The sequence below is a fragment of the Pan paniscus genome, chromosome 8, assembly GCF_029289425.2.
Source record: "Pan paniscus chromosome 8, NHGRI_mPanPan1-v2.0_pri, whole genome shotgun sequence".
Classification (NCBI taxonomy): domain Eukaryota; kingdom Metazoa; phylum Chordata; class Mammalia; order Primates; family Hominidae; genus Pan; species Pan paniscus.
The window spans coordinates 32009613-32035558 of record NC_073257.2 but is presented as its reverse complement, the minus strand read 5'-3'; the positions used below and the strand labels follow the sequence as shown (position 1 = coordinate 32035558).

Below are 25946 nucleotides of genomic sequence, written 5' to 3'. Positions count from 1 at the left end.
CTGTAGTATGTCCAGTTCAACTATTTTCAAACACTCTGCTGAAGTAAAAGCATTTAAGTTAATTACAGGTAACCACAAAAAATATCATCATTAAAAGCATTTCTTAGAGTTAGCATATTTAAGGAATTAAGAAAATCTGAGAAGGCAGAACAGAGATGTAAATAGAGACAAATGAGTAGGAAAACTGGATCTACAAATGTTAAGCATTTTCCTTTTCATTTTATTTCATTTTAAATTAAATATATTTCATAGAGAAAACATGTATGTGTTTTCATTTTTATGGTTTGACACAAAATTTTATATTAACAATTTTAAAATTTTAAATGACATTCTTTTTAGAAATGTTATTTTTGTAATCTATTCATGTATCTGTGAAAGCAGATGATGTGGTGGCAGGTTGGGAAGACCAAATAACAGTTGAAATAATAGCACTCAGATAATATGCTAATCCCCAATATTCTTTCCAAAGAAATCAAAGAAATGGCTTATGTGGAAAGAATCCTCAATTGAATTAAGGACATTTTCTTGGAACAATGATAGAGTTAAAAATTAAATTATTTTAAACTGCACATCTCACCCCTATTACATAAGTAGAGTACAGCCAATTGGCATTTCAAGTGAAGCTGAAGTTTTCTAACAAATTCAGTTCATTGGGATATGTAATATATTCAGTTTCACACAATAATATTTTTTCTTCCAAGAGAAATGTAACGTGTTGTTTCACTTACACTCAACTATTCAAAATAGGTTATCATATGACCATTTTTGGTTTTCGTTTAACTAGAACATATTTTAGGAGCTCACGCAGTAAAAAATAGTTTAGTTTTAGCTTGATAACCAAGATAATGCCAATAATTCTGTAATTTCAAACTTGCCTTATATTTCAGTAAAGATTACGTTTATCAGAAACACAAACACATATATTACTTAGGACATTAAAAATGTAGTCTTTTGGTTTTTAGAGCTCCTAAGAAACAACCAAATTGTGAGTGCTAAGGAACATATTTGTGATATAGGAGCATATTTTGGGGAATTATGCAATGATTTCACTCCTACCAATCACTGATAGGAAATGAGGTATTCATTTTAAGTTAGCATATCAAGTAATAAATTTAAATCATGTCAGTTGTTATTAAACAATTATATTGCAAGGTGCTACCTTTGCAAGATCCACAGAGCATCACCCTCAGTTAATTTCATCCTTGACACTGATCATTATGATCCTTATATTTTTATTCTAGAAAAGTGACTTCCAGTTCTTTCTTGTCCTGTAATGTAAAAACTGGTTTTCCCTTCCTCCTCCCATGCTGATATTTTTTAACTTTTTTGGCCCCTTCACAATCCTTTCCATCATGCCCTAGGATTCTGTGTTTGTAAACAAACTCCTTCATATTCTCAGGGCCTTCACAAAACACTACTCTGTCTCTTTTTTACTGCAATGCAATATTTTCCACCCTGATTGCATATTAGAATCACCCGATGATCAGTCCTCAATGACAGAAATACTGACTTATGGGACATTGGAAGTGGGATGTCATGGGAGTTAGAATTTTTAAAGAAATTACTGATGATTCTTTGGAAGCCAGGGTACTATATTCTGGCTCTTCTCACAGGACAAACCCTCCTTCTGTAACTCCTAGTCTCATCAAGACTCATTCATCCTTTAAGACCCATGTCTCCCACTTATGAAACTTCCAGTTGCTTCTTATTTATTGTCTTCTCTCAATCTCCTGGTCAACTCTGGCATTCTCTAAGAATTTGGGCCATTTCTTATAGTCTCATTTCACTACAAGTTTTGTCATTAGACAAGGGATTTCAAGGTTGAGGAGGAAGACACCCACAGTGCAAAATTGCTCTCATAAAAATCACCACTGCCTTGCACATTGCTAAATACAATGGCCAGTTTCAGACCTCATTTTGTTTAACCCAGCAGCAACATTTGACGTAGTCACTCCTGGGTAATACTCATTTTCTTTTGGCTTCCAGAACACTGTTCACCTGATCGTCTTCCTTTCACTCTGGTCTCTCTATGTCTGTTTTCTTTGTTACCTTTTCTTTATCTCTTGACCTCATAATGTTGAATGTCCCAGGGCTTAGTTCCTGGTTCTTTATTTTTCTCTGGATCTTCTCTTATCCTTTATTATTCATTCTTCAAGGAATAAATGTCTATTCATTCTTTGATGATTTTATATGCATATGACTTTAATTCTGACAACTCCTAGATTAATGTCTGCCTCTCAGGCCTCCCTCAAAGCTTAGATTTGTATTCAAATGCTGAGTTGACATCTGTACGTGCCTAGACGATGGACATTTAAACTGAGCATGTCCAAATTGAATGCCTGAACTCTCCCCCATGAAATCTGCTCCTCCCACAGTCTTCCTCACTTCCTCTGATGGCAAATTCATCCTTCAAGGGCCTCAAATCAAAAATCTCTCTTAATTCCTCTTTTTACCTCTCACCTCACATCTAGTCTTTCACTTAACCACCTCTTGCTATCTTCTTTGCCACCATACTAGTCTATGGTATTATCATTTCTTGCTTGCATAACTTCAACGTCCTCCTAAGTAGTCCTGCTGCTCTTACCTGGTTATTCTGAAATCTCTCTACATTACAGCCAAAAATATTCTTTCTAAATATAAGTCAGATCACATCACTTGCAGGGTTTTATCCATTTTGCTCAAAATTAAAACCAAAGCCCTTGTAGTAACCTACAAAACCTGCCTCCCCATCTCCTCTCTGACCTCCTATCCCACTACCTTCTTCCAGCTTTAGTTTCTCAGCTACACTGGCCTCTTCTTTAAATTTGTCAGGCATGCCCTGTCTTGGTACCATCACCTGGGATGCTTCCTATGTGTGGGATTCTCTCTTCTCTGATGTCTGCTTAGCTAATTTCCATATCTCCTTCAAGTCTGCTCAAATAACCTCCCATGAAATTACTTTTTGTCTTTGCTTATCTGTATTGTTTACATGACCTGATTAGATTTGGAGGGAGTGAGGGTATGTTACCATTACAGGAACATTACTAGTAATATATGGCACAAAATAATACTTTCAATATTATCTACAGTTACCAGGAAAGAAGTATCCATTAAAGGCAAAGTATTAGAATACCAAATGGTGGTTTCCATAGCAGAGTGAGCGGTATAAGAAATTCAAGTATTATAGGAGTAAATTGGATACACTGAAGTTGATAACCAGAGAGTTTATAAAAAGAAACAATTGGCTCTTAAATTCTTGACTCACGGGCTGGTCAGAAATTCAGAGTATTGCTATGATAGCCCTAAAAGAATTTCTTCTTGCTTGTAGGCACAAAGCTGACGCAGGCAAAAATCAGACACAGGATTTGACTCATCAGATTGCAGAATTAGAATAAAGATTAAAACCAAGCCTGGAAAGGTCCTATAAGTAAAATTTGGGGCACTTTCTTGGGAAAAAAATTTGAATCTTTAGAATCAGAATGTCACATCTAGAAAATTTATACAACCACAAGTGATTCAAACAATAAAACCCAACTTTTGATAAGAAATACTGGGGTTAGTCAGGGTTTAAATGCAGACGATCTAAATCACCATAAATATTTTAAGCAGAATGTAATTTTATGGAGAGAATTTTACATAGATAAAATGTTGAAATGGTTAGAGGAGTGAGCTCTATTGAGGTCTTCCAGAAATGGCTCCCAGAATTGGCTCTCCATGAAACCGACTACCAATACAGAAGTCACAGAACATCTTTCTTGATGACTTCTGGGAAATTAGAGATCTTCTGAGTTTAACTAGGGATAAGCCAACATTCAGTTAAATATCCTAGTTACATAGCACATAATAATGAAAAATAGTAAGTTCCTTTATTAAGATGTAGGCTTAGCTGCTATGCCAAACCACAAGATAGCAGTGAAAAGGTGAGAGATTATTCTCTTTTTCACAGAACAATATGAGCTAAGAAATCGTAGGCTGATATGGCAGCTCTTTAGTGTCTGGGGGATGGGAACCAGACCCCTTCTACCGTGTTCTTTGCTGAAGAGGCAATTCTTCAAACTCATGAACTGAGATCAAAGCTTGAGCTCCTGCCCTCACATTCACATGCTGGCCAGTGGGAAGGAGAGAAGGGAAATGGAGGGAATGCCTCTTCTGTTTAATTGCACAAACTACAGATTGTGTATAGTATATGTTCACATTCCATTGGCAAAATATATTCACATGTTCCACACTGGTGATAACAGAGACTGGGAAATAGAGTCGTTACTCTGTTTGGCTATGTATCTATATAAGTATTGGGAGTTTTATTACTACAAGAAACAGAAGAGAATGGCTGTTGAGGAGCAAATAGCAGACTACCACACCTCCAGTCTTGGGTGATTTGATAAAACAATGACAACTTGTTTAGGCAACGGTGCTTACTTTTATGTAGTTAATTTGTGTAATAATGAGACCATAGTAAAGCTATATGAAAGAATGAATTTCAAAAAAAAAACTTCACTGGTTACCTTAACCAGAGATTTTAAAATAATACTATGCTACTATGAACAAATATTGCAGTACAATAATATGCAACTTAACATTATTACTATTTTCTACTAAATCATTCTATAATTTTCATACATAATGATGTCATGCATTTTTAAATTGATGCACTGGGTAAATAATGTGGGAGAAGCTGCTGTGTCAATATTTATAAGGCTGTTTACTATGTGTTGTTATATTCAAAAGCAATTTAAGTATATTAAAAATATTAGCTAGTATTTCCAGGAGTGTTTTCTATGCAGGCCATACAGAATTGTATACAATTTCTGTACTATAACATCTGAAGTTGGAAGAAAGAGGATAGGTAAAATATAGTTATCACCAGCAATAGAGGAATTTGGGAATGAGAGTGAGCAGGGACGGGTAGACAATCTAGCTGCCATAATGAAGAAATTTTAGTCCTTAGGACAAATATACAAAAAAGCAGGTTTCCAGGAAAATATCTTATATTTAAAGTAGAGAGAGGCTGTGGAGCTATTTAGGCTATTTATCATTAGATCCACGAACAGAAGATAAGTATTTTTAAATAGACCTAGGTAGCAGAAAATAAACAGAGCTTTCAGACATTAAAAGGCCCAGTTCATCCCTGGCCATTCAGAGATCTTAAGTTTCACAAGTCCAAGTGCTGACCGAATATATACACCATCATGCCCCATGGAGAATTTAAACAAAGTATACCCCCTACTCATATACTTTTAGTAATGTATTCCTGAAAGTCAGATGTCCTGCTTATATAAATGAAATGCTAGATCCTAGAGGCAATTTCCCATTATAATTATAATAATTATTTTAATTTTTCTCTTTTTAAATTTCCCATTATGTAAATGGGGATAATTATAAGGTATTCCATATCTACCATCATTCTAAGTTCTTAAAATGCAGATGAAATCCAGTGAAACTAAAAAAGGTGTAATGTTTATCATGGCATCTGCAAGGGCCACAAATTCTTTGAAACCAGTGATGTCTAACCGTGTGATGAGCTGGTTTGTTGGGTCTTCACTGCTGTCTTCTTTAGACTAACATTACATGTTTATATGAATAAACTTGGTAGTGAATCCCTCAGTTACATTTTCCAAGAGTTCTTTAATTATTTTTTTTTTCATCTACTTCATCAAAGCCAGCTCTCCTGGGTCAAAATCCTGTATTCTTTTTATGCTCTCCTACCTCGTGATGTCTTTTTTTTCACTTGCTTTGCTTTCCTCTCCACAATTTTCTCCAACACTTTCTCAACCTCTAGGGCCATTTATAGCTCAAGTTAGACAAAAACATGACTACACAGGAAAGACAATAGTGAAATCTATTTGGAAGAATTGCGCAGTGGAGTATTGGCCCACAGTGCATCTAATGCTGTGCTGTTTCTCCCAGTTCCAGCAACACCCATGATGAACAGCCTTCATTGCTACTCCACAAAATCTTCAAAATGTCTTTGTCTACCAGTTTGGAATGGAACTTATATTTGGAATGGAACTTGTGATTTTTCTTGCACAACATACTGTATGAACAGTAGTCTAGTGTGTTTGGGGTGATGTCAATATGTATTTCCAATACAGATATTAGTCAAAAACCAAAAGCAAAAAGAGGCATTCTGTGAAATTTGGATATTAAAAACCAAGAAGTGTTTTATTGGGAAAACATTAATTTGGAAAATATTTGGTGGAATATGCCAATATTTTTAAAAATGAACTTTTCTCTCCCTCACACACATCATATCCAGCCAACTCATCAACTTCTCTGAATCTCAGTTCTGTTTTGTAAGGTTTTCCACGTTCAAAACTATAATTTCTTCTTTGTCTCCTTTGTCCATCAGTAGCCGTCATGTCACTTCTATCTCTGGATCTTTATTGTGACTGTTCTTTCTTCTCCATTTCTTATTATGTATAATCAGTTAAACCACCACATTTAGCAATTAGAAATTTTAGAGACTTTTTGAAAGCATTTTTTTTTCTAAAGAGAAAGTGAAGGCAAAGGAGAACTGAACCCTTGCTTTCAGCAGAGAATAGAACATGAGGAAGAAAGAACAGCAAGTATAAAATATGCTTTTAAGAAATGTCAACATGTGTACAGTTTAATTTCACAGTCTCCTTAGCAGGAATAAAGAGAGGCAAACAAAGTAACACACAACACCGATTATATTCCATACATTGTTCCAAAAGTGCTATATGTTACTATCTGATTTATTTTTCAAATCGCTCAGAAGTAGATTCCGACAGTCCCAATGGTACAGAACGTAAAGATAGGAATTAGAGAGGTTGAAGTAGATTAGCTGACATCACACAGTTAGTAAGCAGTGTCACGATCCAAGTTTATGTCTTTAAATCTCAGCATGTAACACGTACTTTGCACTAAACAGCATATGTAGGTTTCACGAAATTATTTAGCCACACACAACCAGTCAGATATTCCTAATTCAGGACTCTGACTGAGTTGCTACACCAGCATTCTCATCACTAGGCACTAGTTTTAAAGCACTGCTAAATATTGCAGAGAAATGAGTGACCTGAAAGATGAGCTATTCAGTCCTCATTGTTTTACATATGTTTTTTAAAGAAACTGATTTCCATGTTATATCCCAAAACAGATGTATTGAATAACTCCTGTTTGGAAGTAGCTGTGGTGATTAAACTCTCACACACACACACACACACACACACACACACACACACACTTGACTCCTGCCCTGATTGCATATATGTAGGTTTTATTAAATATATGTCAATAAGTAGAGAATATGACCATGATTGAATTTGCATATGGACATTTAGAAGAGGAAAGTTGGTTGTCTTTTTCTTATTAAAATTCATAAAACAATTATTTTTATCCTTCATCATTTAGCAATTAACAAAATTGCCATCCAGATAAGCTCTTAAATGTGACTCCTAGGGACTTAATAATAATTTAATATTACTTTTGCTAATAAAGCCCTGGGTCTATTTTGATTAATCAGAATTACTGATTCCAGATTCTGCTCAATTGCATCTTCCTAAATATATACATTTTTCCCCTCTTGTCTTTTCTATTTTAAGCTATCCTTGATGGAGTTGTTAGCCCACACACATGAATACAGATGAAAAGTCTGTGTGAACTAGAGTCATTTCCAAAAGTTTAATGGATGTTGTTACTGTTGCTAGAACATAATGCCATTTATCCCAGTTTACATTGTGCAAATTCCAAGTTAAGCGTTTTTGCCGTAATGAGAAATTAAGAATCATTAAACATTCTAAAGATACACACACATACACTACTCATGAGACATCAAAAATAAGAGATGTTTTCAATAAATAATAAGATTTTATAGTTATAATGTAATATAAAATAAGGATATGCTTGTGATATGTGCAAGAAATATAATTTTGCCAAAGCAAATAAAAGAAACATGTGCTTAATAAAATGCAAATAAACAAGGTTTACTGTCAAATGTTTACACCACCTAAAGAATACAGGTAGAGATATAAAAAATACAGGATAATGTAAAATGAGATTTTTTTTTTGAAAAATACCTACCATATGCCAGACATTAAGTAAATTACATGGGCAGTTACCTCTTTTAATTCTTAAGAATCTTAGAACCTAAGAAACATGTGGAAATTATCTCTGCTTTATAGAAGAGGAAACTGTGTTTCAGATACATTGGGTAAAAATAGCTAATAAGAGGAGAGTCTGATATTAATATCTAATCCACTAGAACATGGTGCCTGTGCTTTCACATTTGACCTTGAGGTGCATTTTTTTTTTTTTTTTTTTTTTTTTCCAGACAGAGTCTCACTCTGTCGCCCAGGCTGGAGTGCAGCGGCAAGATCTCAGCTCACTGCAACCTCCGCCTCCCAGGTTCAAGCAATTCTCCCTGCCTCAGCCTCCCAGGTAGCTGGAATTACAGGCACCCACCACCATGCCTGGCTAATTTTTGTATTTTTAGTAGAGATGGGGTTTTGCCATGTTGGTCAGGCTGGTCTTGAACTCCTGACCTCAGATGATCTGCCCACCTCAGGCTCCCAAAGTGCTGGGATTACAGGTGTGAGCCACCGTGCCTGACAAGGTACATTTTTATACTTCTATTAAATAGGAAAATAGCTGAAATTATTGGAAATTTACAAATATCACATCAACTAATGGAGCTCTTTTGTCAGAGACAGGCCCAAAAGTGCCCTAGAGTGCTGATTTTATCTCCTTTGCTGTCCACTGGGGTAACCAATAGCCATGAGTACCTACTGGGTAATTGAAATGTGACTAATTCAAATTGAGATGTGCTGTGAGTGTACAATACACACTGGATTTAAAAACTTAGTATGTAAACAAGAATGCAAAATATCTCATTAATACTTTATACTGATTTTGTGTTAAGCTGGTAAAATTTGGGTAGATCGAATTAAAATATATTATTAAAATTAATTTCGTTTTTAAAAATGTGACTATTAGAAAATGTAAAAGTAAATATGTGGCTTACACATTGTGACTCTATTGGAAATTCATGGTATTCCTTAACTCGCTTGCACCAACTTCCACAAACATCAAAAGAAACATGCTGGCTTTTCATTTGTTCAAGATACCACTATTCCCACTTCTGGCTTTATCCTCCCTTCCATACAGATACAGACAGATGTTAGATATAGTTACAGATTTACATATAGATATACCTCACCAAGAAAGATGTTCTGTAACTTCATATAGATATAAATGGTATAGATATACATACAGACATAAACATATCTCACCAAGAAAGATGTCCTGTAACTACTGTAGTGGTACTGGGAGCCATTTCTAGAAGACCTCATTAGAGCTCATTCATCCAACCATTTCAACAATTTACACATATAAAATTGTCTCCACCGAATTACACTCTGCTTAAAATATTTAGAGTGACTTATATTGTCTGCATTCCAACCCTAACCCTAGCATATATATATTATATATGATATATAACCTCAGCATATATATATATTCAACATATATATATGCTTAGCTAATGTATATCATATATATATATATATATAATATATGTTCTTCCCTAAAAATATCAGACTCCTGCAGAGTCTTCTAAACTCACAGTGAAGTTAAGGTGTTTCAGAATCATTTTGCAGCTTGAGTCTCTAAACCAAGTTTAGCATTTCACTTTTACCAAGAAATGAGTATATACTTCTAGTTTCTGAAGGCACAATTAAAGGTACATCAAGTAGCTTATAGGAAAGTGAACTCCACATGCATTTATTTGTTATCTGCTTGAATGTAAGCGTTACAGCTGAGATAGCTATACAAACATTGCAGTATCTCGCCTCAATTTTCAGAATGCTCCTAATCATAGAAATAAAGGCATTCAGTTGTTTTTCTTGGAGTCTTTCTACTGCAGACATTCCCACAAGTTATCATACTTTATATGAATGAATACTTTTTTATTTTAATGTAATAAATTATATTAATGTTTAATATAATTAACCTTTTATATTAACTTTTCATATTCTTATATTAAATTCTTGTTTATTCTTTGTTTTCTAAGACCATTTAATATCTTTTCAATGTAGGTTCATTTTGAGAAAAAATTAAACTGATACTCAAGGTGGTCCACAATTTGGCTCTATTTCCTTTGTAATATCTCAGATAGCTACATAAGGTGCCCACCTCAGCCAAATCATCACCCACAGCCCACCCTGCAGTGTGCACGAACCATCCCTGTTCTTTCTTATGCCATTCAGCCTGCCTACAGCACTCTCACAACCATATCCTTTATCTGGTCCTCCAGGGCTCAAATTCCACTGCCCCTGCCCTACAAACTGAAGGGATCTTTCCCTCCTATGAGCTCTAAGTGTGGTTCCAAATTCTTGAGCATGCTATAAATACATTTCAAATTAGATATCCTCAGCTGAATGTTTTATTTTTCACTACCACCTCATAAAAGTTTTTCTGCTTACTTTTCTCCAAACTTCTTTTTTATTTTTAATATTTATGGATACACAATAGCTGTACATACTTATAGGGGGCATGTGATATTTTGATACAAGCATGTGATGTGTAATGATCAAATCAGGGTAATTGGGATAACCATCACCTCAAACATTTATCATTTTTTTAAATGTTGGGAACATTCCAAATTCATTCCTCTAGTTATTTGGAAATATACAGTAAATTATTGTTAATGATATTCATCCTATTTGCAACATGGATGGAACTGGAGGATATTATGTTAAGTGAAATAAGCCAGGCACAGAGACAAATATCACGTGTTCTCACTCACATGCGAGAACTAAAAAAAATGATCCCACAAAGGTAGAGAGTAGAATGGTAGTTACCAGAGGCTGGAAAGGGTAGTGGGGATGGGGAGATAAAGAGAGGCTGGTGAATGGGTACAAAAATACAGTTAGATTGAAGGAATACAATCTAGTGTTCAGTACTGCGTAATGTTTAAATATTTCTCCTGGTATTTAGTTACATCCTACTCAATATTAAAGTTATTCAAGGCATTTTTTTCCTACCCACTTGCCATCTTGTATTATTTTTAAGAGCAATTTTTTAAAACAAATTATATTCATTAAAAATTTTAATACACCCCCTCGAATATTATGATATTCAAAGAGCTCTGGTATGATTCATCTGTGCTCTTAATTTGTAATTAGTGTATAATCAATACTATTTTGTACATACTTTAAAATTTTCCTGTTGCAGATTTCCTAAAATATGACCTCATTCAAGATTTTACTAGTTTAAAGTCTTAAAATCCCCAACAAGATTGGTTTGTTCCTTTAGTATCCCACTCAATAGTTGTTTATTAAATTTTAAAGTGGTTTAACTTTTTTTTTAATGTTGCTTCCTTGAGTCGGGCATGTGGCTCATGCCTGTAATCCTAGGACTTTGGGAGGCTGAGGCAGGTGGATTGCTTTGAGCTCAAGAGTTTCAGATCAGCCTGGCCAACATAACGAAAACTCGTCTCTACCAAAAAACAAAAAACAAACAAACAAACAAAAAAAAACCACCACAAAACTCTTGCTCCCCCACCAACTGGATGCTACAAGATTATTTTTTATTACGATCAAATAATTACTCTTCAAAGGACCAGACTTATATAAGACCTATATCTGCCATCAAACATCCCACACAGAATGAAAGGCAAAGCTTTTCTTGGAGAAGTAGAGTATCTTGGGCAGGTCAATTACCTTTGCATTAAATCCACCTATGTATATTTCCCTTTCATTACAGTCTTAAAATGTTTATTTGCTTTCCTCTATACTATTCCATATAGTGTTAGAAGCCTGTCAGGCAAAGAGCTTGTTTAACTAATTGTCAACTGGGAAACATTTATCTAGAAACTTCTTTGTAACCAAATGAAAATACTTGCTTTGAAATAAACGGGGAAGGCAGAAGTGGCAACACTGCCCATTCCACCTACTATGTTACAAGCCAGAGCAAACAAATTAGTTTGCTCTTAATAAACCATTTTTATATTCATCAATTATAATAAATATAATTTAAATATCAATGAAACTGCACTTCTGTTTTCTACACTAAACTCATGGTTTAAAAAATTAATATCTGCTGGGCATGGTGGTTCATGCCTATAATCCCAGTACTTCGGGAGGCCAAGGCACGTGGATCTCTTGAGCCCCAGAGTCTGAGACCAACCAAGGCAATACGGTGAGACCCCATCTCTGCAAAAAACACAAAAATTTGCCAGGTGTGGTGGAGCATGCCTGTAAACCCAGCTATTCAGGAGGCTGAGGTGGGAGGATCAATTGAGCCCAGGAGGAAGAGGTTGCAGTGAACTTAGACTGTACCACTGCACTCCAGTGTGGGTGACTGAGCTACACCCTGTCTCAAAAAAAGAAAAAAAGAAAAAAAAAGTAGTATCTATCATATCACTGGCTAATAAAATTTACTCCTTTGTCTCATTAATAATATTTATTGCGTTTATTTTCATCTCAGACCTTTAATATTATATGGGTTAATGGTGCTTGCTAATTCTACTACTTACAACATTGTATCTGTAGGAATTATATTGAACATCTGCCAACTCAACATTTGAGTAAAATTCTTTCAACAAATTATCAAAAGTTATTTTAGGTTAAAAGGACATATGGACACATTTAATCATCTGCTTTGTTTCAATATCAAATTGGCATGCTCACGGGTCCATGAAGAAGGTGGCAAATATCATAACCTCAAAAATGTCTAATTAAAATTGAATAACTCAGTCCTCAACTTACCTATGTTTTATTGGAAGTGAATAGATGTTTGCTTAGGATTAAATTCTGAAGCAGACTGCAAACAAAGGAGTCTTCTCTTATTTTATTGATCTAAGAGGAAGGTGACTAAACAGAGAAGCCAGGAACTGATAAACAGACCAAAACTTGGAGAAAATGTGGAAGACATTTTTATGAATAAAGGCTTGAGAAATATTTTTTTGAGTTTAAAAAGATCTTATATTTTCTTTATGAAAGTGATAAATTACTAGGTGTTTATGCTATTTCTTTTGCATTTTCTTTCTTCCTTTTCACCTTTCACCATGCAAAAATACCACACACACACAGATTAGAATGTACCTGTTGGAGGAGGCACTGCCAGTTCTTCTTGCATGGAATCATGGAGTGATAGACAATTTTCTGTAAGCACAATGTCATCAAGGGCAATGTCTCCACGCTGACCTTTCCCAACTCTACCTTCAAATTTGAGTTGGAAGTCTTCATCACCAAACAGTGACAGTTCTTCTCTCCGCCAGAAATTGCCTTGTTCTACAGTGAGGTTAAGTAGAACCTTCGTTTGGTTTGTGACTGACACCTGCATTAAGGTGAGTGCCCCAATGCCATTTCCATACATGTGATAATGAAAAATAATCTGTAATCAAGAATAGGAATATTACATATGATATGATTAGTATAATTAATATGATAGTATTTTCAGTTCTATCACATTGCCCTCTTCTTGATTAACAGATTTCTGAAGGAAAATTACACCTGTTTATTCTCTTGCTCTGTCTGCACTTTAACACTGAGTGAAGTTAGACCAGCCTTGAATCATATGTTGCAATGTATGGGAGACAGCAGAGGAAGAATCAAATAGAAATTTAGTAGGAATTAAAGGGCTGAGTTTACTTTCTCTCTGTGACTTCTAAAAGTAAGATTCCTTCATAAACTCTTAGAGCCCATTGTCAAAGGAATACAAGATCATTAAATTGCTATGCATTATACAAAAAGACTTTTCATGATTAAGAAATAACAGGAACAAAAGAAGATTATTCTTAATCTCATGAAACTTAAATTTTTTTCTTTTCTTCTTTTGCTTATTCCACTGCCATTCTTGTACTTGAAACACTTTTTCAGTTCTGTAAGATTCTCTGGGCTCCATTTAAATACAGCAAAACCCCAGAACGGTAATTATCCAAATTTTACTTGAAATGCTACAAATGGGCCTTCACAGAGCAGCCCAGGGAGCTTTTCTCTGAGTAAAAATTAATAAAAAGTATTTTCAGGGATTAATATTTCAATGTTGCATAGATGAAATTTACTAGATTTTCAGTGATTGTCACACAGTGAAAAAAGTCCAGAAAAATTCTGGGAAAAGAACAGGACAGGTTAGGAGCAGTAGGAATTCAAAGCCTTTAAAGCTTTTGTCTTGTCATTTGTGTGAATGAGGGAAAACAGTGACGAAACTGTTCTGCACATAGGAAAAAAAACATGTTTGAAACACTAGCAGTCACATATATCATACTCTACAAGAAGAAAAATGAACACCATTAAATCATATATGCAGTACATTAATTCAAAAAGGATCAACGAAGAATGGGTGAGCCATGCAGTGACTCTACCATCTCCCAACTGATGAAATCTTTAATTATTATTTTATGACCCCAAAATACTTGTTCTGTGGACTAACTTTCCCAACATGAGCTCTGTGATCATTATGGATTGTCCTGGTACCGGTGAAACTTGGGTACCATGACTCATTTGAGTGAGAAACAAAGTGGCCAGGGGCCAACCTCTCAGACAGCATCCCAGAGCCACCTGTGTGGCACACTTCTGCAAGGACCCCTTGCAGCTACAAAGAGGGACTTCTCCTTTTGTTTGTCTTATTCGTGCAACAAATATGAGGCATATGTTTTATGTCTCAGTAAATACGTTTGTATCTTCTTCAGGTCATTTGCTGAATGATGCCATCAGGTTAACATGCAAACAGATGCACCAACACCCCTATTTCCAAGGGGAACATCTGGTGACCACAAAGCCTAACACAGGGTAGTGAGAGTGAATAAAAATCTTCTAAGCATTGGCAGGCACGGTGGCTCACACCTGTAATCCCCTCACTTTGGGAGGCCAAGGCAGGCGGATCACCAGAGGTCAGGAGTTCGAGACCAGCCTTGCCAACTTGGTGAAACCCTGTCTCTACTAAAAATACAACAACAACAAAAAAATAGCTGTGCTTGGTGGTGTGCGCCTGCAGTCCCAGCTACTCAGGAGGCTGAGGCAGGAGAATTGCTTGAACCTGGGAGGCAGAGGTTGCAGTGAGCAGAGATCACACTACTGCACTCCAGCCCGGGCAGCAAACTGAGACTCCATCTCAAAAAAAAAAAAAAAAGAAAAAGAAAAAGAAAAAATCATTAAGGTCTCATCTCTTCTCTCATCACCCTCTACATGCATCCTTCCTATACACCAACCCCTACAAAGAAAAAAAAATTGATTATTTCTGCTTGAAAGGTATTCCACAAGATGAAGGGGCAGAGGTGATTCTCATAAAAAGCTGGGAGGTCAATCTGCTTACCCGATGAATATATTTTTAATATAGGAGACCCAATATTTCCTAGCACAATCTTTCCTTACTTGCTTTTATTCCATCTATATCATAAATATTCATAAAATGAACCATTCATCATTAATTTTTTGACATTTCTTCTAGGCATACTTCATTATTTTCACACAGATGTTTAAAACATTGGGGACTCTAGTTCTGGGACCAGGGGAATATAGCAATGGATGAAATCTTAGTTACTACAGTATGAAAAAATAATCCACTGGACATTTTTAGAAGTGTTTAAATAGAAAAGCTTAGAGGTCAACCTGGAATTGTCGTATTTTGTATTTAATATTTAATTAGGTTTATAAGACTAAAACTAATTTGTGATTTTCAGAATATCTATAGATGTATAAAGCTAAATTTATAGATATATACCCAACATAGAGAAAATCTGGTGTGCTTGGGTTTTATTCTTGAGAAAGTACTAAGTTATCTGGAAGACAGTAAAAACAGATAGAAACTATACTTGATAAAAACTCAATTTTTGCCAAAATAGATTTGTATGATTTACTTTCATTCTAGACTGCTGACCAAGTGCTGTCACTAAAACTCTCATCTGATCATGTCACTTTCCTTACAGAAAAATCTTCACTGTCTATGTGATAGATGAAATTGCTCTATGAGAGTTAAACTATAAAATCAACTCACGATGAGACAGAAAAACTCTTAAGACAAAGTAAAAGTTTAACATGTATTAATACTATGGCAGTGGTAAGGTGTTGAAGGCTGTTTGATATGTCTCTCTCCCATGGTTAGGGCTCCGTCAGTTGTGGACACAGGCACAGAGAAGTGTAAGTTGGGCTGGGCGCAGTGGCTCACGCCTGTAATCCCGACACTTTGGGAGGTCAAGGTGGGCAGATCACTTGAGGTCAGGAGTTCGAGACCAGCCTGGGCAACATAGTGAAACCTCATCTCTACTAAAAATACAGAAATTAGCTGGGATGGTTGCGCACGCCTGTAATCCCAGCTCCTTAGGCAGCTGAGGCAGGAGAACCACTTGAACCTGGGAGGTGGATGTTACAGTGAGCTGAAATCACGCCACTGCACTCCAGCCTGGGCGACAGAGTGAGACTGTTGAAGGGAAGGGGAAGGGAAGAAAGTTTCTGGATGTAATTTGTTTGCTTTTTGGAGTTCAAACATTGGGGAACACTCTAGTCAGAATACATGTGTTCAGAAATTACAGACTGCATTTCTTATTGTAAATGTATTTATTTCTGTATCCATCTCTTGTAAGCAAGAGATCTCTGAGTGCTTGTGATCTCTGAACACTTAATTTGTACTATATGTAAAGCTAAATTTAGTTCCTAGCCTAGCTAACTCAAGTCTTTTATGGAATATAAACAAACAAGCAAACAATAAACAAAGGAAGGTGGAAAACCCTGTAAATACATAGTTATCAAATGAGGCTGCTGCTTTTCCCAAAGAGCCATACAACCTTATTTATACTTTTAATTCTCCATAGATGTTTTCATGATTTTCATGTTTTCATATACTGACTGTTGTTTAATTCTATTTCTGTTTGTAAAATTTCCATAGTTTTAATAAGTACTAAACTTCTTAAGAGAAAACAACTGATATATCTTACTTCTTCTGTATTATACATGGTTGTGAATAACAACCATGGAATTTTCCAACAGTTTCCCAAACTTCAGTATCCATGGAATTTATCCATAGGAGAAATTCTTCCAACAGTTATAGCAATCCTTCCCTTTCATTCTGAACATCATTTTTTCCCTCCCTCACATATCCAAAGTTGAATAAATTCAAACTCATCTTTTCTCTGGCCCCAGCCACTCTATTTTCTGTATGTCAATTTATCAACTTGCTCGCAATAATTCTGTGTTTGTTTGGTTGGTTGGTTCGATTTTCCCCATACCTTGCAGTTTTTGCTTCTCTTACTTATAACTGGACTTGAAATTCTGGCAGCTCTCATGGGCTGCTGAGGGAAGAAACTCTTTATAAAGATGTAATGACCAGATGAATTTCCCAAAGTGTGATCTGCTGCTGGCTCTGTTCCTGCTGCAGGGATGCTGCTAGCTTTCAGATTCCAGTCAAAGTCCTCATCTTTCTCCTGCTCCCAGGAACAAAGGTCAAATTCGAAATCACAGCGCCCACTGGAGGTACCTGGAAAATATTTCCAAATATATGTTACAGAAAATGGAAATTTGCCTACTTTAAAACATGCAATTCAAAACTGCAGTGATCTTGCTGTATCATGTAATATTTGAAACCTTTATAATGCTATCCTGATAGCAACATATAAAGAGACTATTTTGGTTTGCGATACACACAGCTATTTCTGTGGCTTCTGTAAGTTCATTTCTCTACAAATCTGGTCCCAGTTTCAAAACTGATAAACTATTTTAGCATTACACACATTTCCTTCTCTAAATACCTATTTGGTCAATATAATTTATTTATTCTGTCTTCTCATCTATGCTTCTCAGGTCTTGGTAAGAAATTTATGAAGTTTATTATTCTGCAATACATTTTAGGTTGGGTAATGCTGCCCCAAGCAAAAGTTATCATTTATCATAGTAGTTATTTTTTTAGAACAGTTCTTTATTTTAGAGAAAATTGTGAAACAGAAAAGTGAGGTAAAAAGGTGTGATAATTTGAATGAGCTTATCGAAATAAGTTGCAGAAATTAAACATGTTAAGTTGCATTAAATACCACACTATCTCCCAGGTACTTTTTGAAGTATTTTATTACTGTCATTGCTTAAGTTGTTTTATTTTCCCATTTCCATGACAGTAGTAATTACACAGGCATCTTTTTATCGTGCTTCAAGTAAATTATGAAGCTGAAAATGGTAGTGAAGATGTTATAAAACTGAGCATTGTTGTATGAAGGTGTCATACCTTATACATTTATATATTTAGGACTTTTGATACTTTTCATTTTTAAGTCAATATTCATGATTCTGCATAAAACCAATGAGGGAGGCTGGGCATGGTGGCTCACACCTGTAATCCTAGCACGTTGAGAGGCTGAGGCAGGTGGATCACCTAAGGTCAGGAGTTCAAGACCAGCCTGGCCAACATGGTAAAACCCCATCTCTACTAAAAATACAAAATTAGCTGGGCATGGTGACAGGCATCTGTGGTCCCAGCTACTTGGGAGGCTGAGGCAGAAGAACTGCTTGAACCCAGGAGGTAGAGGGTGCAGTGAATGAGATCGTGCCATTGCAATCCAGCCTGGGTGACAGAGCGAGACTCCATCTCAAAAACAAAAAACAAAAAACCAATGAGTGAGTAATTGGTAAGTAACAAAATGTACTGTTTAGAATTCTTTAATGACAATAATTCTTTATGAAGTTCTTCTTGAATATTACAACTGAAAGAAAAATCTGTAAAATCATCAGTGAAATAAGTGTCCAAATATTAAAAAAACTTGAAAAGAACCTAGGGTAGCATGTTGATATGTCTTCAGATAAATGTTTCTCTCTTAAATCAGCCTCATTTAAACAATTGTTCAAAATTTTGAAGGCAAATGAGGGCAAGAATGATTCTGTCATCAAAACACTCAGGGATTTGCTCTCCAATGCACAAGCCAAAGAAAGGCAGATAACCCCACAGATGCTATGGTAATTCCTGGACAAATCATGTACTCTATTTTATTACATATGACTCTTTAAGAATGTCCAAGTTCTATTGCACTTGGCATCAAATCAGTGAGGTTTTTGTTTGTTTGTTTCTGTATAGATACATTCTTACAGTTATCCCAAGTCAGATAAAATTGTCTCAAGGTGCAAAATAAACCAATTACTCTTTGTAGTTTATAAGGTGGAGAATATGAAAGCATACGAGGCTGGGTGGAGTGCTTCACCCCTGTAATCACAACATTTTAGGAGGCTAAGGTGGGAGGATCACATGAGGCTAGGAGTTCAAGACCATCCTGGCCAACAAAGTGAGACTTTGTCTCTACAAATAATTAAATTAAAATTTAAAAATTAAAAAAGAAAACATACGAGTTTTACCATTGTTTCTATGTCATTTGGGGATATATAAGAAAATACCAGCATAAAATGTAAGCTAACTTTATTACACCTCTGAGCAAGAAACTTGTACAATAAAGAAAAAGGGCTTAAAATAATCATTTTTAGCTGCTGAAAGAACTAAAAAAAAAGATTACTTCAAGAAAACATCAAGACTAATAATTTGTTTTTCTAAATTGTTTAACAGTCAATACAAATTTGTAATGTCTTCAAGGATAGAGATACATTTTCTGTCATAATTTATGTCATCAAATGAAGAGAATGCCTTTTAAAAATCTAACTGCTAATTCAGTTTTCAAATGTCATTTGAAATGCATTTTGTAATTTTTTTTCCTAGAATAGACTATAATACTTATAACCTCTTGTAGTATAGAATACTGAAGTTCTAAGTATCCTTTCAAAGGACTGGGGAGTAGATGTCAGGAAAATAATAATGAACCCCAACTCAGCATCCAGTTTAGAATATGAACCGCTGTCTTAGTTAAGAACTATAAAATGAAGTAAATAATTCAGTTGCCTTGTGTTGGAAAATTTAGCAGCCTGTGAGAAATATATTAGCATACAGAGCAGCATCTAGAGAGGCCATTTGTACAAGAAAATAATGTGTGCTGCTGAAAAACAGATTTGATATTTTTATTCATGTAAACACTGCTAAATAGATCTTTATAATGTAAATCATATTTTTCTTTTGATCTTTTCCCTTGTTTTGAAGTTATGTTTCCTTGGAAAGTTTATTTCTAATATACCAGTGGGGAAAATAAAATAAGCAAAAATAAGTAGTTTGAATTTCACATCACTGTGATGAGGGGGAACAACTTATAATTTCATATCCTATTATTTCCTATAGGCACCAGGTAAAAAAAGTAGCACATAGTCTTGGGAACTGATGCCAATTCCTGGCATTTCTGGTGCAATTAATGCCAATATCAGACACCTGTGCCATCAGGAAGACAATGATCACCTTTGTCTAAAGCTGTGTCATCAATCAAACTATTTTCTACCTTTCCCAATCCTATAATTTGTCCATTGATCGATATCTCTTACAGGTACAAAATATGCCTCATTTGAAAAGGCATATTTTGAAGGAACATAACATAATTCCTTTTGAGGTCCTATCATCAAACTCAAAAAATTAAAATCATACCATTATATTCATGTATTCATTCAATATAAATTTATTCAGCATATTCTATAAATAAAGCACATTTAGGAAAATAGGAAAAGAGGGGTAGTGGGTATTAAATATAATGTATGCCAGGTCCTAAAACATTCTCTTTATATCTGTCATTTCATTTAATCCTCACTTCGTCTCTATGTAATAGTTATTATTCTTATTTTGGTTGATGAGAAAGTTGAAGTTCGGAATTAAACTTTGCTTAGTATTCCACAGTAAGTAGCAGAGCTATGAGCTGAAGAAGGATACCACACACAGCTCCTTTAGTACTATTCCCTTTGATAATGTGGGATGCAGCAGTTAGGGGTGAGAGCTAAAATAAAACAAATTTACAAATACAATGGGATAAGAAAGTACATGTATCTATAGAAAAAATTCTCTAAGAGACTCCTTCCTCTGTGAGTTGGTACCAACATGAAGATGGCAGTCGTTCAATTTAGTGTGATTATTCTTGAGGTATTATGACATGATGTAGTTCATCACTTCTTTAACTGTTCATCTGAATGTGAATGTCCTACAGGTGTCAATTTGTCATTCAGAGGAAGAAGATTCTGCATTCAAATGAATGGGATCAATTCTATAAATTTTATCTTTCTTTGAAAGATTTTAAAAGATGCTAATATATTAAAGGCTCTGAGAATTCCCACAATATGCAAACTATTTCTTCATACAACAGAGTATATTCCCAATTTATTTGACTAAGGAATCTTTTTTTTTTTGGAAGAACTATTAACATATTGTAGAATACTATGCTAATTATACAGGACAAGATTTTCAAATCCTGATGTTAAGACACGAAAGCAAAAGGCATAATTACAGAAGCTAGGTATTAGTTTCCTAGGGCTGCATAACAAAAGTATCACAAACTGGGTGGCTTAAATCAACAGAATTTTTTTCTCTGACTTCATTTTCAGACTGGAAGTCTGAAATGAAGGTGTTGGCAGCATCATGCTCTCTCTGATGGCTACAGAGAAGAATCCTTCCTTGCCTCTTCATAGCTGCTGGTGGCTACAGGCCATCATAGTGTTCCTTGCCTTGTAGACGTATCACATCAATCACATGTCATTCTCCCAGTTTGTCTTCACATCATCTTCTGTCAGTCTGTGCCCAATTTTCCCTCTTCTGATAAGTACACGAGTCACAGAATTAGGTCCCACCTTTATCCAGCAGGACTTTAACTAGATGACATCTGCAAAAGCCCTATTTCCAAATAAGCTCACATTCTGAGATTCCAGGTGACCATGAGTTTAAAATTCCAGGTGATCAGGTGTCCACAAATTTTCAGTGGACATTATACAACCCAGTTACTTAAATGTTTACTTGTTTAAAGGTAAATCTCTTGGGCTTTTGCACTATATAATCATATCATTCAAAAATAATTATAATTTGAGCATCCTTGATTTCATTTCATGTTTTATATATTGACCAGAACCACAAAAACAATATTAAATAGTAATACTAATAGTAGATACTTTGACACGTTCTTGATTTTAATATAAGTATTTTCACTGTTCCCTAATTTGTTAGATCAGCTTTAATGTGTTAAAATAACCGTATGCATGCTCTGCATATCGTAAGAAATGGTTGCTTAATTTAAACAAGTATTTTCAGCACCTATCAGCTTGCTACTATTTTCTTCAGTGATTTGGGTACATTAATACATTATGACATTAAAATACACTTAAAATGTTATATAAGATCTTCATCTCAAAGTGTATGATATATTACTATGTATATACTATATATATTATGATGAATTTAGTTTGCTATCATCTTAAGCTTTTCTGCATGTATATTCACAGGATGTTTGAATATCACTTGTCTAATTTTTGGAGGCTTCATTATCAGTGATATATTAGCTTAATAAAATAAATTCCATCTTTTCATATGATTGAAATAGTTTCTTTGGGCATTATTAGTTCATTAAAATTTGATAGAACTCCGCAGTATCTATCCCAGGAGAAAGAACTGGAGGACATTTGTTGATAAGTTATTCGATAGTTGATGGTCTTTTCAGGTTTTTTGCTTTATTAGTTAATTTTGGTTATTTTGCCCCTGGAAAATTGACTATATCATTGACATTTGCAAATTAGCACAGAGTTATTGTTCTCTATATCCTTTATATGTCTCCTTTAGCAAAACTACATTTATTTGTATCTTCCCTTCTTTAAATTAAAAATTAGTAAAATTTTATCTACTATATCTACTTTTAAAAAGAACATTCTTTTTTTATTTTTTATTTATTATTATTATACTTTAAGTTTTAGGGTACATGTGCACAATGTGCAGGTTAGTTACATATGTATATATTCTTGGACTTATCATTTGAGTTTTTTTCAAGTTAGCATTTCTCATTTTCTTAACAATATTTTTGCAAAATTTTATTTTGAAATAGTTTCAAACTTGCAAAAAAGTTGCAAGAATAATAAAAATATATTTCATTTACCCTTTAACCAAGTTCACAAATGTTTATATTTTCTCCATTCTCTCCATCTAAATTCATGTGTATGTGGATACACAGGCACACCTCTAATGTGTTGCTCTGTCAATTCTAGGCCATTGCAAAAAAGTGAATATCACAATAAAGCAAATCACATGAAATTTTGGGTTTCTCAGTGCATATAGAAGTTATGTTTACATGATACTACAGTGTCCTAAAAGTGCAGTAACATTATGTCTAAAAATGTAAATGCCTTAATTAAAAATAATTTATTCCCAAAAAATGCTATCACCTGAACACTTAGTGAATCAACATGCTTTTGCTGATGGAGGGTCTTGCCTCAATGTTGATGGTTGCTGAATGCTCAAGATGGTGGTTGCTGAAGGTAGCTACTAAGTTGGCTACTGTAGCAATTTCTTAAAATAAGACAACAATAAAGTTTGCTACATTGGTTGACTCTTTACCAAAGACTTGTCTGTAGCATGTGATGCTGTTTGATAGCATTTTACCTACAGAAGAACTTCTTTTCAATTGGAAGTCAGTCCTCTCAAACCCTACTGTTGCTTTATCAACTAAGTTGTAATATTCTAAACCCTTTGTTGTCATTTCAGCCATGTTTACAGAATCTTCACCAGTAGTAGATTCCATCTCAAGAAACCACTTCTTGCTCATCTGTAAGAAGCAATTCCTCTTCTATTCAAGTTTATCGTGAGATCGCAGTAATTCAGACACATCTTCAGGCTCCACTTCTAATTCTAGTTCTTTTGCTATTTCCACCACATCTGCGTTACTTCCTGCACTGAAATCTTGAAGCCCTCAAAGTCATCCACGAAGGTTAAAATCAACTTCTTCCATACTCCTATTAATGTTAGCATTTTGACCTTCTGCCATGAATCACAAATGTTCTTTTAATGGCATCTAGAATGGTGAATCCTTTCCAGAACGTTTTAGATTTACTTTGCCCAGATCCATCAAAGGAATCACCCCCTATGGCGGTTGTCGCCTTATAAAATGTATTTCTTAAATAGTAAAACCTGAAAGTCAAAATTACTCCTTGATTCATGGACAACAAAACGAATATTGTGTTAGTAGGCATGAAAGCAACATTAGTCTCCCATTATATCTCCATCAGAGCTCTTGGGTGACTAGGTGTATTGTCAATAAGCAGTAATATTTTGACAGTAATATATTTTTTTTCTGAGCAGTAAATTTGAACAGTGGGCTTCAGTAACCCATGCAAACAGATGTGCTGTCATTCAGGCTTTGTTGTTCCATTTAGGGAGTATACTCAAAATCCATACTTGGAAAATACGGAAACGTGGATTCATATTGGGAAAAACACTGTTACAACAGGGAAACCTGACAGTTGAAAAGGCCTTTGGTATGAGTCAATGTACTCTCTTTTATGAAAATGTTGAAACAGGAATTAGTTGACTTCCTTCCACCTCCACTGTCAGCCAAGTCAGGGAAGTTATAAAAATGATTCCTTTACTGGTTGGTGTTTCATTTGATCAATTAATTTAACAATGTAATAGATGCTGGGGCTGGTTCATCAATAAGCATGTCCTAATGGAGTTCTCTCACATTTTAATAGAATGGGTTAAGTGCTAGGATGGAGATGAAAAATTTAGGATTAATTGTAATTGAGTATAATAAATACTATACAAAAGTCTAAATGTTACATCCCTGTTTCAATGAGCTTAAACTAAGAAAGACTTAAAACCTGCCGGGCACAGTGGCTCTTGCCTGTAATCCCAGCACTTTGGGAAGCCGAGGTGGGCGGATCGCTTGAGGCCAGGAGTTTGAGACCAGCCTGGGCAACATGTTGAAACTCCATCTCTACTAAAAATACAAAAATTAGTCAGGCATGGTGGGGCACGCCTGTAATCTCAACTATTCAGGAGGCTGAGGCACCAGAATCACTGCAACCTGGGAGGTGGAGGTTGCAGTGAGCCAAGATTGTGCCACTGTACTCCAGCTTGGGCAACAGAGTGAGTTCCTATCTCAAGAAAAGGAAAGAAGGGAGGAAGGAAGGAAGGAAGGTAGGGAGGGAGGAAGGGAGGGAGGGAGGGAGGGACGGACGGACGGACGGACAGATGGAGGGAGGTTGGTTAAAAACTGTTTGTATTTTCTGAAGGCACAAATATCTACAAAGAAAAACTAAGGAGTGTACTGGGAAGTGGGGAAGGACGAAGAGAGGAAGGGAGGGAGGGAAGGAGGGAAAAACTTAAAAAACCATTTTTATTTTCTGAAGGCATGACTGTCCACAAAGAAAATCTACAAAACTCTGATAGCTAATAAATGAGTCAGCAAGGTCACAGGACACAAGATTGACATACCATATGAATTAAGGAAAATTAAATAATTACAATTTATTTCTGAATCCAAGAAATGAAGACAGAAATAAAATTAATATATAATACCATTTATAATCCTTCAGAAAATGAAATAGGTGTAAATGTTGTAAGACATACATAGAATTTGTATGTTGAAAACTACGAAATGTTGATGAGAGAAATGAAAGATCTAAATAATGGGGAGAAACCTACTATGCTCATGATTGGAAAACTCAATATATTAAAAATATGACTTCTCCCCAAATTGACATGGTATTAAATGCAATTTTTATCAAAGTTCCATCAAAATAATTTGTAGATATATATTTTTATAAAATATATATAGAACGTCAAAGGAACTAGAATAACTAAAACAATTTTGTATAAGAAGAATGAATTAGGAGGAATTAATCTAACTGATTTCAAGATTTATGATACAGTTTTAGTTAACCAGACTGTCTTGTACTGGTGGAGGAATAGATACCTGGATCAATAGAACAGAAAAGAACCCAGAAATAGCTCCATGTAAGTACAACTAATTTTTGACAAACGTACAAAAACAATTAAATAAAAGTAGGACAGTCTTGTCAATGATGCTGGAGTAGTTGGTTATGGGCAAACATAAAAATAAAGAAACTGTGACCAAATTTGACACTTTAGACTAAAATTAACTAAATGATTCATACCCTTAAATGTAAAATGTAATATCA

At 35.0% G+C, this 25946-nt stretch overlaps 1 protein-coding gene across 1 annotated transcript in view; it reads right to left on the bottom strand.

The window, feature by feature from the left end:
* Positions 1-25946, bottom strand: part of MALRD1 (MAM and LDL receptor class A domain containing 1) — a 642247-nt gene that overhangs the window by 372333 nt on the left and 243968 nt on the right. Inside the window, 2 exon segments of the mRNA XM_055092251.1 lie at positions 13044-13335; positions 17165-17412. Coding sequence (XP_054948226.1) covers positions 13044-13335; positions 17165-17412 — 540 coding nt within the window.